The 15441-nt window shown below is 47.4% G+C and overlaps 1 protein-coding gene across 50 annotated transcripts in view; it reads left to right on the top strand.

Annotated features, from left to right (window-relative positions):
• Positions 1-14735, top strand: part of SEC31B (SEC31 homolog B, COPII coat complex component) — a 34196-nt gene extending 19461 nt beyond the window's left edge. For 4 of the 50 annotated variants that reach the window (XM_077947261.1, XM_028826758.2, XM_028826759.2 and 1 more), the window contains exons 12-26: positions 1246-1320; positions 1574-1672; positions 2030-2129; positions 2623-2801; positions 3031-3157; positions 3546-3691; positions 4394-4567; positions 5267-5425; positions 10499-10676; positions 11067-11381; positions 11626-11684; positions 11991-12137; positions 12426-12542; positions 13288-13359; positions 13590-14735. In XM_077947261.1, the coding sequence (XP_077803387.1) occupies positions 1246-1320; positions 1574-1672; positions 2030-2129; positions 2623-2801; positions 3031-3157; positions 3546-3691; positions 4394-4567; positions 5267-5425; positions 10499-10676; positions 11067-11381; positions 11626-11684; positions 11991-12137; positions 12426-12542; positions 13288-13359; positions 13590-13769 (2127 nt within the window). In that variant the 3' untranslated portion in view covers positions 13770-14735. The other 46 variants (XM_077947259.1, XM_077947255.1, XM_077947258.1 and 43 more) reach the window with 19 other exon arrangements.
• Positions 14736-15441: the final 706 nt, after the last annotated feature.

Below are 15441 nucleotides of genomic sequence, written 5' to 3'. Positions count from 1 at the left end.
CTTGGCTTACTGCAACCTTTGCCTCCCGGGTTCAAGCAATTCTGCTGCCTCAGCCTCCCAAATAGCTGGGATTACAGGCACCTGTCACCACGCCCCGCTAATTTTTGTATTTTTAGTAGAGACGGGGTTTCACCATGTTGGCCAGGCTAGTCTCGAACTCCTTAACTCAGGTGATCAGCCCACCTCAGCCTCCCAAAGTGCTGGGATTATAGGCATGAGCCACTGCTCCCAGCCAGGCATTCTGGTTTAAAAGCTACCCAAGAGCTGTCCATCCTGATGGTTCCTGGTTGGGTGTGGTGAACATTTCTAAGGAAGGGCATGGAAGGAGAAGGGTGCCCAGAGAGACTATGAGAAAGGTATGGTTAGAAATCATGGTTCAGTGTGGAATAAATTAAGGGCCTGGGATAGCTAACCAAGATTGCGGGGGCTTCAGAAAGGCTTGCTCCTTGGTATTTGGGAGATTGAATGGGAAGCTGACTTTGTTTACTGTATCCGTGCAACTTCTACCAGAGGTCTTCTCAAAGAAACATTTAGACTCACAAGACTACTGTAGGCTACACTTGGCAGCAGTCTCCTCGGAAGGATATGGGATGGGGACTGCAGCAGGGTAGCATCAGGCAGGTGTCTTCTGTGGGAGTCCTTTCAGCAGTCATGCAGTAATTCTGAGTTCTCTTCTTCAGCCCCCCAGAGATAGCTCAGGTGCAAGGAGTGAAAATATACATCAGGCAGGTACGTAAGTTGCCCTGACTTAGAAGCTTCTTGCCCACAAGAGCCAATATGTCTTGTACTAATTCTAAAAGCATAGCTTCCAGAGTCCCTGCAAGGAATCTGTCCAGTTACAAGAGCCACTGCAATCAGGGAAACACATAGCATGTTGTCCACATTAATTATTTCTAGATTACATAGTTCTAGTCCAGATGCAAGTTACCAATCACAGGCATATTGCCTAGGAACAGCTGATACTTTACTCTCACCAGACTACCAGGGTAATAGTGCTAGGAAGACAATGAAAGGTCAAATTCTCATGCGCAAGGGGCAGGGGGCTATGTTAACACTGCCCATAGCCCATCAGTAAGTTAGATCCGGGGGGGAAAGGGAAAGATGGCACTGGACTGCTGAGGGCACTTCTAGTAGTACAAAGAACTATATTTGGAGGTATATTGGGACAGATGCCCAGCTTCGTGTAGGAAGAGCATCATTTATATTCATTTAATGGAATCTTTTCTGTGTTCTATGGTTTCTTAGGTGACCTTAGAGCAAGACTCCAGAATGAAATTCCTAAAGCTTTTAGGATACAGTAAAGATGAGCTTCAGAAGAAGGTAAGCTGCTTTTCACATCAGAAACATGTACTTGTTGAAGAGAATGTTGCCAGACTAAACCATCTCAGAATACCTCTTCCTGGCCTTATTGCATATGTGAGCATTTAACATCCTGGAGTTTGTTTTTTTCTCAGAAAAAATAGATCAGGGATCTTAGAGAGTCCGGTCGGTGGGGTATGGTGGCAGGAAAAGAGGATAATGCTTATTTGATCTTTCGCTGGAAAGGGCTGTTTTCATAGGTCTCTCCCTGCAGGTGGCCACATGGTTGAAGAGTGACGTGGGGCTAGGTGAGGGTCCTCAGCCCAAAGGAAATGACCTCAACAGTGACAGACAGCAGGCCTTCTGCAGTCAGGTGTGGTAGGAGCCCAGTCAGCCTGACCTAGGGTTACACAGGAAACCTGCCTTTTGGGTGTCTTTCCCTTCCTGGCCCTTTTCATTGCTCTCTGTAAGTGCTTAGCATTTGTACAAGTCTTCAGACTCCTCACTCTCTTAGAACCAGAGTGAGACACAGAGTCCCTAAGCTTTTGGGCTGGAAGTGGAGAGCTGTGTCTTAACCGTGAACTATGGCCCTTCCCAAACCTTACCTGGCTATATTTTTGGTTTTACCCATTAACGACCAAATAGTAGAACTCTCAGAGCTACTAAGCCAGCTCTCTGTCTGTCTTCTGGGTTCATCCCTAGGTAGTCACCTCTGTCCTTCCTCATACAGGCCTCCAAACACACCACAGAGGAAGCCTCTGCTTCCTCAGCCTTCTTTGATGAGCTGGTACCTCAGAACATGACTCCTTGGGAGATCCCCATCACAAAAGGTACCCTGACCCTGAGGGAGAGAGTCCCTGCTTAGGACTAGGTGGGCCCGGAGGTTTTGGACTTGAGAGAGTCCCTTCTTGTCCCCTGCCTCATGTCTTCCTCCCACCATCTCAAATGCTGAGTGAGTCGCCTACCAGTTAGAGCTCTCTCTGGCTGTAGATTTTCATGGATAGGTCCTTCCTATGGAAGGCCTTCTACCAACAGATTTTCTTCTATCCTTCTTGCTGAAAGGACTGTGGCCCTGCCCACTGTGATCAAGCACACCTCACACTGTGCTACTGCCACATCAGTTCCCTCCCTTGTCTTGGGCCCTGTCTTTAGACCTGGGCACCAAAATACATTTTATTGCCAAGGAATGAAGCTTGAGGGTTTAGTCTGGAGCCAAGCACGCTGAGTGATATAGAGATATAGAGGATGTGCTGTGGGCCCTGCAGGGGGCAGGAAGCTAGGGTTTGAGAGCAACTAATACAGAGGGGATGCTTCTGCCTGCAGATGTTGATGGACTCCTAAGCCAGGCTCTCCTGCTTGGGGAACTGGGTCCGGCTGTGGAGCTGTGTCTAAAGGAGGAGCGCTTTGCTGATGCCATTATCCTGGCCCAGGCTGGGGGTGCAGATCTGCTGAAGCAAACACAGGAGCGCTACTTGGCCAAGAAGAAAACCAAAATCTCCTCGGTAACTGCCCGTCGTGCAGGAGAGGAAGGGAGGGGATTACTTGGACCTTGTGAGGTGGATACCCACACCTTGGGACCCGTGTTTGAGTATCTGCCTGCCTCTCTCTACTCTACCACCCCTACCTCACCCTCGCCCCTACTCAGTGCTCTAACAGGAGGCCTGTGCAGGACTCCTGCTGCCTATGCTGGATGGATGGCTGATGGCCTCTTTCCCTCTCTGCCTATTACAGCTTCTAGCCTGTGTTGTGCAAAAGAATTGGAAGGATGTGGTGTGTACCTGTAGCTTGAAGAACTGGAGAGAGGCACTGGCTTTGCTACTGACATACTCAAGCACAGAGAAATTCCCTGAGCTCTGTGGTAGGTGTGGTCCCAGGCTTCAGGATGAAATGGTGTGACTCCAGCATGGAGTCAAAGGATGCATGCAGGAGGGAGGTGGAGGAGCAGCTGAGCTCTGGGAGGCCAGGCAATGTTGTCAGGGCTAGAATCTGGCTCAGCCAGGAGGCAGGGACCACAGCGCATGCCCCTACTTTCAGAGGGGATCCTTTGTTGTCCTGGTTTACTTTGTCTTGTCACACCATGATATGAGAACTTCCCCTTCTCTGTACAGCAAGGTGAGTCTCAGTGTTGTCTCAAAGCCACTGCAGCTACTTGTCCCAGGCTCATGGTCCTCTCACTGTTTCCAAACAGGAGAAGGAGAGGCACACAGGCCAGCTGTGCCATTAATGAAATTTCCCTCTCTCTGCAGACATGCTGGGAACTCGCATGGAACAGGAGGGCGGCAGGGCACTAACCTCTGAAGCCAGACTCTGTTATGTGTGCTCAGGGAGTGTGGAGCGGCTGGTGGAGTGCTGGGCAAAATGCCATCAGGCTTTGTCCCCCATGGCTCTGCAGGTACCCCTTCTCTGCAGGGTACTGGCCACTCCATATCAGGCCCTTAGGAAGCTAGTGGTGGAGATGTGCAGAGCTAGCAGAGGCGGATCCTCTGGGACAGGCTGGAACCACGGCGTTAGGGAGGAGCGAAGGGTCCTGAATGTCTGGGATCTTCTCCTCTTCCCTCAGAGGAGACTAAGCAGCAGCTGCTTCAGTGTTAGTCTTTATAATTTTTTTCCTATTTCAGGTTTGGTTTTACAGATGTATTCAGTATTTGAGTAATTGTGACTTGGGCCTTCTATTAGCTACTGTAGAAAATTCTGTGGATTTAAACTGCCAGGTGTTCTGTAAGTGACCACAGAAAGTGGGGGTCACAGACTCATGGAGAGATAAAAGTCGTACCTGAAACAGTTAGTATAACAGAGTCTGTGGTTGGTGACGTATAAGCAGAAAGGGTAAAAAAGCAAAAGGAAGAGGTAGAGATGTACCGAAATCTAAGACCACATGGGTCCAGTTAAATCCAATCCTAACAGCTTGGGAGGTGAGGCCAAGTGACCCTTCTCTGTCACGGTTCTTACATGTCATCATCTGCTGCCTTCACCTAGGTATGGCCAGGTGCCCTCTTCTCTACCCATAGTAGGAGATCCCTGAATAAGCTACCTGGACTTAGAGAGCAGGATATGCTTCAATGAAGGCTTACCACCCTCATCCTTGTCCTTACAGGACCTGATGGAGAAGGCGATGGTTCTTAACAGGAGCTTGGAGCTACTGCGGGGTCCTCATGGGGTGAGCCCAGGCCCTGCCACAACCTACAGGGTCACTCAGTATGCCAACCTCCTGGCAGCCCAGGGCAGCCTAGCCACTGCCATGAGCTTTCTACCCCGTGACTGTGCTCAGGTAAGTGGGGCCATGTGGAGAGAGCAAACCTTTCCATTCAGTCATCTAACATTGAGCACTTCTGTGTTCCAGGCACTATGCTAATGCTGAAGCTTCTAGGATAGATAAGATGGAATCCCTTAAGCACCTCACAATCTACTGGGGGAAGATCAGATGTTGATGACTTATAGCGCCGTAACAGAAGCTTATACTGAGCACTGTGGGAGTCCAGGGAAGGGACTGATTTTTGCCTGGAGAAGTCAAGGAAGGCTTCCCAATGGTTAAAACAGCTGAGCTAGACCTTCAAAGAGAAGTAGCTTACCAGCAGATATAGAGCATTCTAAGCAGAAAGAATAGCAAGGAGGGAGGCATGCAAGTGTTTGGCAGGGATTCGGGAACCTTGAGTCATTTCTAAGGGGGCTAGAGTATAGAGCGGGATTGTCCAAGGGTCAGAATACAGTCGTGGGTGCTTAGTTTCTGTTTCTGGTTGGGCCAGTAAAGCCCCTTCCTCATCCCTGTTTTCCACTTATCACGAGAGTCAGAAAGCAAAAACCATGACTTCAGGCTGCTAAAAACCTAAAACAACAAAACAGAACAACAACAACAAAATAAGACAGGTTGGACAAGCTTGGTGTAGAGGGTCAGCTGAAATTTGACTGCTACCGGGGGCCTTGATTGTTTTAATTTCTTGACACAACTGTTCCTCATTAAAACTTATAGCCACCAGTTCAGCAGCTAAGAGATCGGCTTTTTCATGCTCAAGGTTCTGCTGTCTTGGGCCAACAGTCTCCCCCTTTCCCCTACCCCCGGATTGTTGTGGGAGCTATCCCCCACTCTAAAGAGACATCTTACAGATTGGGATCCCAGCCTTCTCACCAGGTAAGACCTTACTTGTTAATTCATTTGTTCATTCAACAATATTTATGTGCCAAGCGTGGTTCTGGGCACTTGGAATATATTGTGAACAAAACTGATGAAAATTCCCAACTTCCGTAGAACGTAGATTCAGTTCTTTTTATAATAAATGACTGTTTATTGAACTACTAGGCTGTTAGGACATAAAGGTGCAAAAATCGTGATACTTGCCCTCAAGTAGCTCATAGTCTAGTGGAAAGATAGATATGTAAAAAATAGCTACAGTAGGCCTGGCACAGTGGCTCATGCCTCTAATCCCAACTTTGGGAGGCCAGAGTGGGCAGATCACGAGGTCTGGAGTTCGAGACCATCCTGGCCAACATGGTGAAACCCCATCTCTACTGAAAATACAAAAAAATGAGTTGGGTGTGGTGGCATGCGCCTGTAGTCCCAGCTACTTGGGAGACTGAGGCAGGAGTATTGCTTGAACCCGGGAGGCGGAGGTTGAAGTGAGCCCAGATCGTATCACTGCACTCCAGCCTGGGCGACAGAGCGAGACTCTGTCTCAAAAAAAAAAAAAAAAAAAAATTAGCTACAGTAAAATTCATAAATACCATGATTGGAGTATGGCAAGAGGCCATAAGATCACACAGATGAAAGCAGTTTACTCTGTATGGTGGGGTTGCGGGGGCAGTCCAGGGAGTGTTTCAGAACGAGTCTGAGGTTTGATCAGAGTCTCAAATATTAAAAGTTTTTAGGCAAAGGAATGAGCAAGTGAAGACTGTTTCAGGCACAGAGAATAGCATGTACAAAGGCACTGAAGCAAGAGTAAGCTGAGGCCTTTTGAGGATTACTAATATTTAATTGGGGCTGCAACACAGGTGTTTATGAAGTTAGATGAAGCTGGAACAACAGGTTCCGGAGTCAGATCACTAAGGACCTAGCATTCTGTGCTAAAGAACTTAAACTTGACAGGGAGGAGCTATTGAACAGTTTTGGGAAGAGGAGTGACATAATTAGCTGTATGTTAGGAAGGGCCAGTCTGGAGGGAGTTAGGCTATAGTATGGGATGATGAAGACATGAAATAACTAAAGCTGGCCAGTGAGGTTGGATTTGAAATACTTAGTACTTAGTAGATAGAACTGACAGAATTGCTGATAGTTTGGAGAGGTGTGTGTGTGGTTGGGGGACTGAGGGAGAGGAAAGAGGTTCTGGCCAAAGTGCCCGGGGGGATTGGGTACTGTTAAGATGTGAGGCCAGAAGTTTACTAGACGAGCTGGGGAACAGAATCCAGGGAGGTTTGGATACAGAGTTATCTGGCGGAAGCTCTGATGGCTCATCTTGTCCCACCTTCAATCCCCACCCTAATTCCTTTTCTTTTTTCCCTCCCTTTCCTCTGTCCCTTTCTTTCCTCACTTGTCTCCCCTTTTCCCCTTCCCCTCCTCTCTTCTCCTCTCTCTCTCCCTCTCCCCATCTCTTTTCATTTAAAAATAACTATAGATTCACAGGAGGTGGCAAAGAGATGTACTGGGGTGTCTCCTGCGTCCCAGCAACACCCCGCCCCATGTCAGCATCTCACACGACCACAGTACAGTATCAAAACCAAGAAATTGCCATTAGTACAATCCATGGATTCAGATTTCAGTCAGTCTCCACCAGTTTTACATATTGTTATATGTGTGTTTATGCAGTTTTGTCACATTGTGGTGTGTAACCACCACCAAAATCAAGATACTCAATTTTACCATCACCATAAAACTCTCTTGTGTTACCTTTTTTTTTTTTTTTTTCTGAGACAGAGTCTTGCTCTGTCGCCCAGGCTGGAGTATAGTGGCACGATCTCAGCTCACTGCAAGCTCCGCCTCCCGGGTTCACACCATTCTCCTGCCTCAGCCTCCCGAGTAGCTGGGACTACAGGCGCCCACCACCACGCCCGGCTAATTTTTTGTATTTTTAGTAGAGTTGGGGTTTCACCATGTTAGCCAGGATAGTCTCAATCTCCTGAGTGCTGGGATTACAGGCATGAGCCACCACACCCAACCATCTCTTGTGTTACCTCTTTTATAGCTGCACTTATCCCGCGTCCCTCATCCTTGGCTTCACCAATATGTTCTCCAGCTCTATAATTGTTATTTAATGATTGTTACATAAATAGAATCATGCAGTATGTATCCTTTGGAGATTGGCTTTTTTCCCTTAGCATAACTTCTTTGAGATTCATTCAAGTTGTTCTGTGTACCAGTAGTTCACTCATTCTTATTGCAGAGTAGTATTCCATGGCGTGAATGTACCATGGTTTTAATTTTTTTTTTTTTTTTTTTTGAGATGGAATCTCGCTCTGTTGCCCAGGTTGGAGTGCAGTGGCGCTATCTTGGCTCACTGCAAGCTCCGCCTTCCGGGTTCATGCCATTCTCCTGCCTCAGCCTCCTGAGTAGCTGGGACTGCAGGTGCCCGCCACCACGCCCGGAGAATGTTTTGTATTTTTAGTGGTGACAGGGTTTCACCGTGTTAGCCAGGATGGTCTTGATCTCCTGACCTTGTGATCTGCCCACCTTGGCCTCCCAAAGTGCTGGGATTATAGGCGTGAGCCACTGCACCTGGCCTCGGTTTTAATTTTTTTAGCGATTCAAACTTTGAAGGACATTTGGGTAGTTTCCAATTTGGGGGTATTATGAGTAAAGCTGCCATGAGTATTCAAATACAAGTTCCTAAATGACGTCTTTACTAGGTTCAGTCTTTCAGTCCATGAACGTGGCATGTTTCTCCAATGCTCTCTCTATCAGTGTTTTACAATTTTTATCACACCAATCCTGTACATATTTTGTCCAATTTATACTTAAGTATTTAATTGTTTTATTATCACCTGTCCGCTCATGCCTACTAAGTATTTAATTTTGTCTTCAGCAGTTTAAAATCTAATTTATTGGTTTCCACTTGTTCATTGAGTATATAGAAATGCAGTTGATTTTTATGTGTTGATCTGGTTATACCCTGTGACCTTCCTGAATAGTTGTAGAAGTTTTTTGTGGATTCCATGGGGTTTTCTATTAGACAGTCATGCTGTCTGCAAATCTGCAAATAGATAGTTTTCTTTCTTTTCAATCTATATGCATTTAATTTCTTTCTCATGCCTTATTGTAGTGACTAGGACTTCCAGTCTCTGTTAAATAAGAATAGTGAAAATGAGCCAGGCGCGGTGGCTCACACCTGTAATCCCAGCACTTTGGGAAGCTGAGGCGGGTGGATCACCTGAGGTCAGGAGTTGAGACCAGCCTGACCAACATGGTGAGACCCCATCTCTACTAAAATATAAAATTAACCGGGCATGGTGTTGAATGCCTGTAATCCCAGCTACTCAGGAGGCAAGGCTGGAGAGTCGCTTGAACCCGGGAGGTGGAGCAGTGAGCTGAGATTGTGTAGTTGCACTCCAGCCTGGGCAACAAGAGCAAAACTCTGTCTCAAAAAAAATAAATAGTTAACGTGAATGTTCTTGCCTTGTTTCCAGTCTTAGAGGAAAAACATTCAATATTTCAGCATTAAGTATGATGTTAGCTTTAGGTTTTTCATAGATGCTCTTTATGAGACTAAGGACATTTCCCTCTATTCCTTGTGTCTTAGTCCATTTTGTGCCACTATAACAGAATACCACAGACTGGGAAATTATTTATAAAGAACAGAAATTTATTTCTTATGGTTCTGGAGTCCAAGATCAAGGCACCAGCAGGTATGGTTCCACTCTCAGTTCCAAGATGGTGCCTTGCTGCTGTGTCCTCACATGGCAGGCAGCAGATGTGCAAGAGAAAGCAAACCTACTCCTGCAAATCCTTTTTATGGTGGCATTAATCCGTTAATGAGGGCAGAGCCCTCATGACCTAAACACTTCCAAAAAGTCCCACCTCCCAACACTGTTGCATTGAGGATTCAGTTTTCAACACATGACTTCGGGGAACGTATTCATTCAGATCATAACACCTTGTGAACTAGATCATGAATCGGTGTTGAATTTTGTCAAATGTTTTTTCTGCATCATTTCTGTGATCATATTATTTTCATTCTTTAGTTTGTTGGTATAGGGGATTAAATTGATTGGTTTTTAAATATATTGGATCAGCTTTGCATGACCTGGAATCAATCCCACTTTCTTGTGGAATATTATTTTTTATATACATTATTTGATTTTGCTAAAATTTTATTGAGGATTTTTGTGTCTAAGTTCATGAGAAATATTGATGTATAGTTTTATTTTCTGCTATCTTTTTCTGGTGTTGGCATCAGGGTAATACTGGCCTCATGAAATTAGTTAGGAAGTGTTCCTTCTATCTTCTGGAAGAGATTACGTAAACTTTGTATTAATTCTTTGACTGTTTGGTGAAATTTTCCAGTGAAACCATCTAGGCCTGGAGATTTCTTTTCTGGGAGCTTTTAAATTACAAATCCGGCCGGGCGTGGTGGCTCAAGCCTGTAATCCCAGCACACGAGGTCAGGAAATCGAGACCATCCTGGCTAACACCGTGAAACCCCGTCTCTACTAAAAAATACAAAAAACTAGCCGGGGTGGCGGGCGCCTGTGGTCCCAGCTACTCAGGAGGCTGAGGCAGGAGAATGGCGTGAACCCCGGGGGCGGAGCTTGCAGCAAGCCCAGATCGGAGCACTGCACTCCAGCCTGGGGCACAGAGCAAGACTCTGTCTCAAAAATAAATAAATAAATAAATTACAAATCCAGTTTCTTTAATGATTATAGGACTATCCAGATCTTCTTTCATTGTGACTGAGTTTTGGTAGTTTGTGGTTCTTGAGGAATGGGTCCATTTCTGATTAAGTTGTCAGATATTTATGAATGTAAAGTTATCTGTAGTATTCGTTTATCTTTCTAATGGCTTCAGAGTCTGTTATAATATTCCCTGTTTCATCTCTGATGATGATTTATATCTTCTCTCTTTTTATCTTTATCAGTTTTTAGATGTTTATCAATTTTATTGAATTTTTTCCTCAAAGAACTAGTTTTTGTTTCGTTAATTTTCCCTATTATTTTTCTGTTTTCTATTATTTACTTTTCTCTTTCCTTTCCAAGAGCTGATGTTTTTTTCTCTTCATAGGTTCCAACTCCATCTCCAAGGCCAAGAGTTTTCACCCCTCAGTCATCACCAGCGATGCCCTTGGCACCTTCCCATCCTAGCCCTTATCAGGGCCCCAGGATGCAGAATATAAGTGACTACAGGGCATCTGGGTCCCAGGCCATCCAGCCTTTGCCTTTGGGCCCTGGGGTAAGGCCTGGTGAGTGAGTCACTGAAGATCTGTTTGGGCAGAGCACAGAGGTCTCAGGAAAGCAACTGGCATGGCCAGCATGGATTTGGGAAGCTGTATGTCTGTCTAGTGAGAGGAGCTTGGAAGTTGAAGTCTGAATTCCTAATGCTATCACTGGCTTCGTACCTTTGGCAATATACCAAAGTGTTGTGTTGCTTTATATCAACCCTATGGGATTGTTTTGAAGGTCAAATAAGGAATACAGTTAAAAGTATTTTGTAAATTATAGATTTCCATATACATGTATTAATCATTTATTATTATTAATTTTTTATTGCTATCCTGTTTCTCCTTGATATGCTCTGAGATGCTCCTGAATTGAAGTTTAGTGACAAATGACCTATTTCTGTTCTACCTCAGCTTCATCTCAGCCACAGCTATTAGGAGGGCAAAGGGTGCAAGCTCCTAACCCGGTGGGATTCCCTGGGACATGGCCTCTTCCTGGTTCCCCTCTACTCATGGCATGCCCAGACATCACGCAACCTGGCTCTACCTCCCTGTCTGAGACTCCTAGACTGTTCCCTCTGCTTCCTCTGAGACCACCAGGTCCCAGCCACATGGTCTCCCATGCCCCAGCCCCTCCTGTGAGCTTCCCTGTGCCATACCCTCCAGGGGGCCCAGTTGCCCCATGCTCTAGTGTCCTCCCAACCACTGGCATCTTGACTCCTCACCCAGGTCAGTCTTCCTTCCATGAATCCCTCTTCTGGGTTATTGCCTCCCCTACCCCTCCAACTACTTTGGTAGTCTTTCTTCAAGTCAGAGGCTAGGGCCCTGTGGGGTGGAGGGTGGCCAGGAGTGTAGATAGTCTGCAGAGGGAGGTATGGTGGATTCCAACTCAAAGATGCTTCCAGCCTTCAGATCAAAAATTTCCAGTGTTTTTCGTTATGCCCCTAAAAACCTCTATCTTTTTATCCTATAGGACCTCAAGATTCCTGGAAAGAAGCTCCAGCCCCTGGGGGAAACCTCCAGAGGAACAAGGTCAATGCATCTGTCCCCACCCACTCCCTCGCACATTCACCAATGACCATGTTCTAATTCCTTAGAGGATTCAGTCAGTCCTTCCCCTTCTCAGACTGTCCCCACCCTCCTCCCACTTACTCTTCTTTCCTCAGGACCCTCCTCTTTCTCTTTCCCTCTTACACACATACACCAGTCTCGTCACTTCCCAGTTTCCCATACTCACTCCTCTGCCTCCTTGTTCACTATCATTCCTGCCACTCCCCAAAACCAGAGCCATGGAGTCTCTCAGCTCAGACTCATGTGTCTTTCCTTCTGTCTCTTTAGCTGCCAGAGACATTTATGGCCCCAGCACCAATTACTGCTCCAGTTATGAGCCTCACCCCTGAGCTTCAAGGGATTCTTCCCTTACAGCCCCCTGTCTCCGGTGTGAGTCATGCTCCCCCAGGGGCTCCAGGAGAACTCAGCTTGCAGGTAACAGGAACAATGTATTCCCCTCCCTTGAGAAACCTTCCAGCCCTCCTTGGGTGCAAGTCATGGTAGATGGGCCTCATTCTTCAAGGCAGAGACCATCTCTGAGCTGAGGGAAACTGGGGACAGGTACCAGGTGTCCTTACTGCAGAGAAAGGGAGGCTGCTCATCTCCCCACCTCTGCTCTGATGGGAACAGTATGACTGTGAGTCACTGGGGACTAGTCCTTAGGGAAGCCATGAGAAGGACAGATTGCCCCTCTGGCCTTTCTCCCTGCTTCTTTATCAGCAGCTTCAGCACCTGCCACCTGAGAAGATGGAAAGGAAGGAGCTGCCCCCAGAGCATCAGTCCTTGAAGAGCAGCTTTGAGGCACTTCTCCAACGTTGCTCCCTGTCTGCAACTGACTTAGTGAGTCTGAACCTTCTCCACAGTGCCCTCCTCGCACCCCTCGCTGGTTCCAGGACCCCTCAGCTGTGGACCAGTTCCTTGTGTGACTCTCTTCTCACTGCCCTGAACATGCTGTCTCTATCTTGTACTTAATTAATGTCCATGTGGAGCTGGTGAGAGACTTCGAGTCTGGTCTGAAGTCTAGCTCTTTGGCAGTAGGACCCAGCAGCATTGAGACCTAAAGGCAGCAGGGGTACTGGAAGGAGGGTGGAGCCAGGAGTAAGGAAGTCTGCCATTCCCTTGCTGGCTGTGTCGGCTTGAGCAAGTTGCTTACCCTTCTTGGGCCTTCATTCCCTCCTCTGTGAAATGAAGCCATTCTAGCTCTAATATGCTGTGATTCTTTTTTTTTTTTTTTTTTTTTGAGATGGAGTCTCGCTCTGATGCCCAGGCTGGAGTGTAGCCGTGCGATCTCAGCTCACTGCAAGCTCCGCCTTCCGGGTTCACGCCATTCTCCTGGCTCAGCCTCCCAAGTAGCTGGGATTACAGGCACCCACCACCACGCCTGGCTAATTTTTTGTATTTTTAATGGAGATGGGGTTTCACCGTGTTAGCCAGGATGGTCTCAATCCGCCCACCTCGGCCTCCCGAGGTGCTGGGATTACAGGTGTGAGCCACTGCGCCCGGCCTAATATGCTGTGATTCTTTATGGCCCTGTGTAGGTGTTAGCCTTAGGGGCAGGGGTTGGAATCCATTTCTTTCCCTGCAGAAGACAAAAAGGAAGTTGGAAGAGGCAGCCCAGCGTCTGGAGTGTCTATATGAGAAGCTCTGTGAGGGGACAGTAAGTACACCTACCTGTGCTCCCACTGCCTCCTACCCTTCCACCATGACCATGGCCAAAGGAAGCCCAGTGTCTTTTCTTCCCATAGGTCTCACTGACCTGGGTTCCCCACAAAATATGTGCATCTTGCCTGGACTGGGCCCAGAACTTAAGTCTTCTCTTATCCCTTCCATGCTGCCAGGGTAGGGACTAGGTTGGGCTCGCTAACCTAAGGGTCATTCCCTCCACAGCTCTCACCTCATGTCGTGGCTGGGCTCCATGAGGTTGCCCGATGCGTGGATGCAGGAAGCTTTGAGCAGGGCCTCACAGTGCATGCCCAGGTGGCGGGCTGCAGCAGCTTCAGCGAAGTGTCCAGCTTCATGCCTATCTTGAAGGCAGTCCTCATCATTGCTCATAAGCTGCTGGTCTAAACCAGGCAGCCTCTCTTGCTAGGAGGCCTCTTCTGCTGTTACTTAACTCCTCCCTGCAGAAGAGGGGACTTTTGCAACAGATTCTGTTTGTTTTTCCTGACTCTTTTCCTTGCTGCCAGGTATGTGATGCTGTAGGCTTGACTCCAAACCAGCTGAGTGCCTGCTTTTTACTCCTTTATGCCTGGCCTTCTAGGATCTGTCCAAGACACTCCAGGCCTGGAGGCAGGGCATAGAGTCAGTTCTTCACCCTCCCTAATACTACACTCTGTAAGGACCTGGGGCAGAATATCTTCTCCCCCAGGGATCTTCTGTTTACGTGGCTTCTGAGAGGGTGAACAGGATTGTTACTTTTAAGTCTACCTCTGCTGTGACCCATCATATGGGTCTTTTGTTTCTCCCTTCTGTGGTTTATGAGCCTGCCCTTACCTTTTCCCTGTCTCTGACTTCATATTTCCAGGTCTGTATTTCTCTGTAGTCCAGGGTATGGGGTAGAGCTGACTGCTGTTCACCCTTTGAACAAGTCATGGATGTGAGGATGGGTGCTGAGGAGAACCAAGAGAGGAAACTTTGGCGCTGTTAAAATGGAATTTCTCATGTGCCAGCATTATTAAGGGTGGGCTAGGTTGGATGGAAGGTGAAAGGGGTGAACTGCCTTTTGCTGGAAGCTGTCTTAGGCTGTGAGATAGGAGCAGGGGAACCACAGCCTATGGGGAACTGCCCTTGACTATGTTGGAGCCTTAGCCCAAGGCCATTCCTTCTGTGATGATAAAGCCCATTTCTGTATTCTCTTCCAGCACTGCTCCTCAGGGGTTGGGGGCCCTTCTACCTGGCAGCCACCACATGTCCCAGGGCTACCTTCTCTGGCTGGATTTGCATTTGTGGCACTGTGTTTGGATTTGCATTTGTGGCACTGTGTTTGATGCAGTGATGTACTTAATGGTGCAATAAAGCTGCTTTGATTTGGTTTCCTCTGTCATCTCCCAGTCATTGTCTCCTCTGGGTTCTATTTTGCCATTACCTTCCTAGTCCTCTTTATTCTTGCTTCCTGCACCCTAGTAAGGCAGGGGAGAGGCTTAGGGAGAGATAAATCAAGAAAGTTAAAGGAAGGTGTCCAGCCCCACTGAATTAGGTTCTCTCCTTGCAGCATTTGTGGTCACTCTGCTGGGTGTGTTGGGGGCGGGGGGGTTGTCTCTCTTCATCCGTGCCTGGTGTTCAGTTCCAGGGTTTTCCGCACCCCACTTCAGGGCTGAGCTCAGCTATACAAAGGGACTGGGTGTGAAGCCAGGGGATACTAGCCCTAATCCTGTTGTAGATCCCATCATGTCTGTGGGCTAGATGTGTGTGTGTTTGGGAGGGAGGGATTGTTAGGCAGTATTTGTTTGTAAAGCCACTTGCTCTTCAGATAATACTTGCACTAACTTCTATTGATGAAGCAGTGTGAGCCCCAGCAAAGTCCTTTCCCAAAGTGTCTTTGAAGCCAAGAGCCCATTGAAGGGAAGAAAGGCCGGGAGAGGGGATTAGTTTGTTCAGCAGCTGTGAATTTCAGTGGGAGGTTGATGAACTCCGAAGTCTTTGTTTAAATTAAAGTGGGGGAGAAAAAAGCCGCTGCTGGAGCGAGAGCCCCACTTGGGGCCCTGAACTAACACAAGGAGAAGTCTGAGCTGCAGGGAGC

The sequence above is a fragment of the Macaca mulatta genome, chromosome 9, assembly GCF_049350105.2.
Source record: "Macaca mulatta isolate MMU2019108-1 chromosome 9, T2T-MMU8v2.0, whole genome shotgun sequence".
NCBI classification, from domain to species: Eukaryota; Metazoa; Chordata; class Mammalia; order Primates; family Cercopithecidae; genus Macaca; species Macaca mulatta.
The sequence above is the reverse complement of the archived record's forward strand: the minus strand, read 5'-3'. Positions and strand labels throughout refer to the sequence as shown.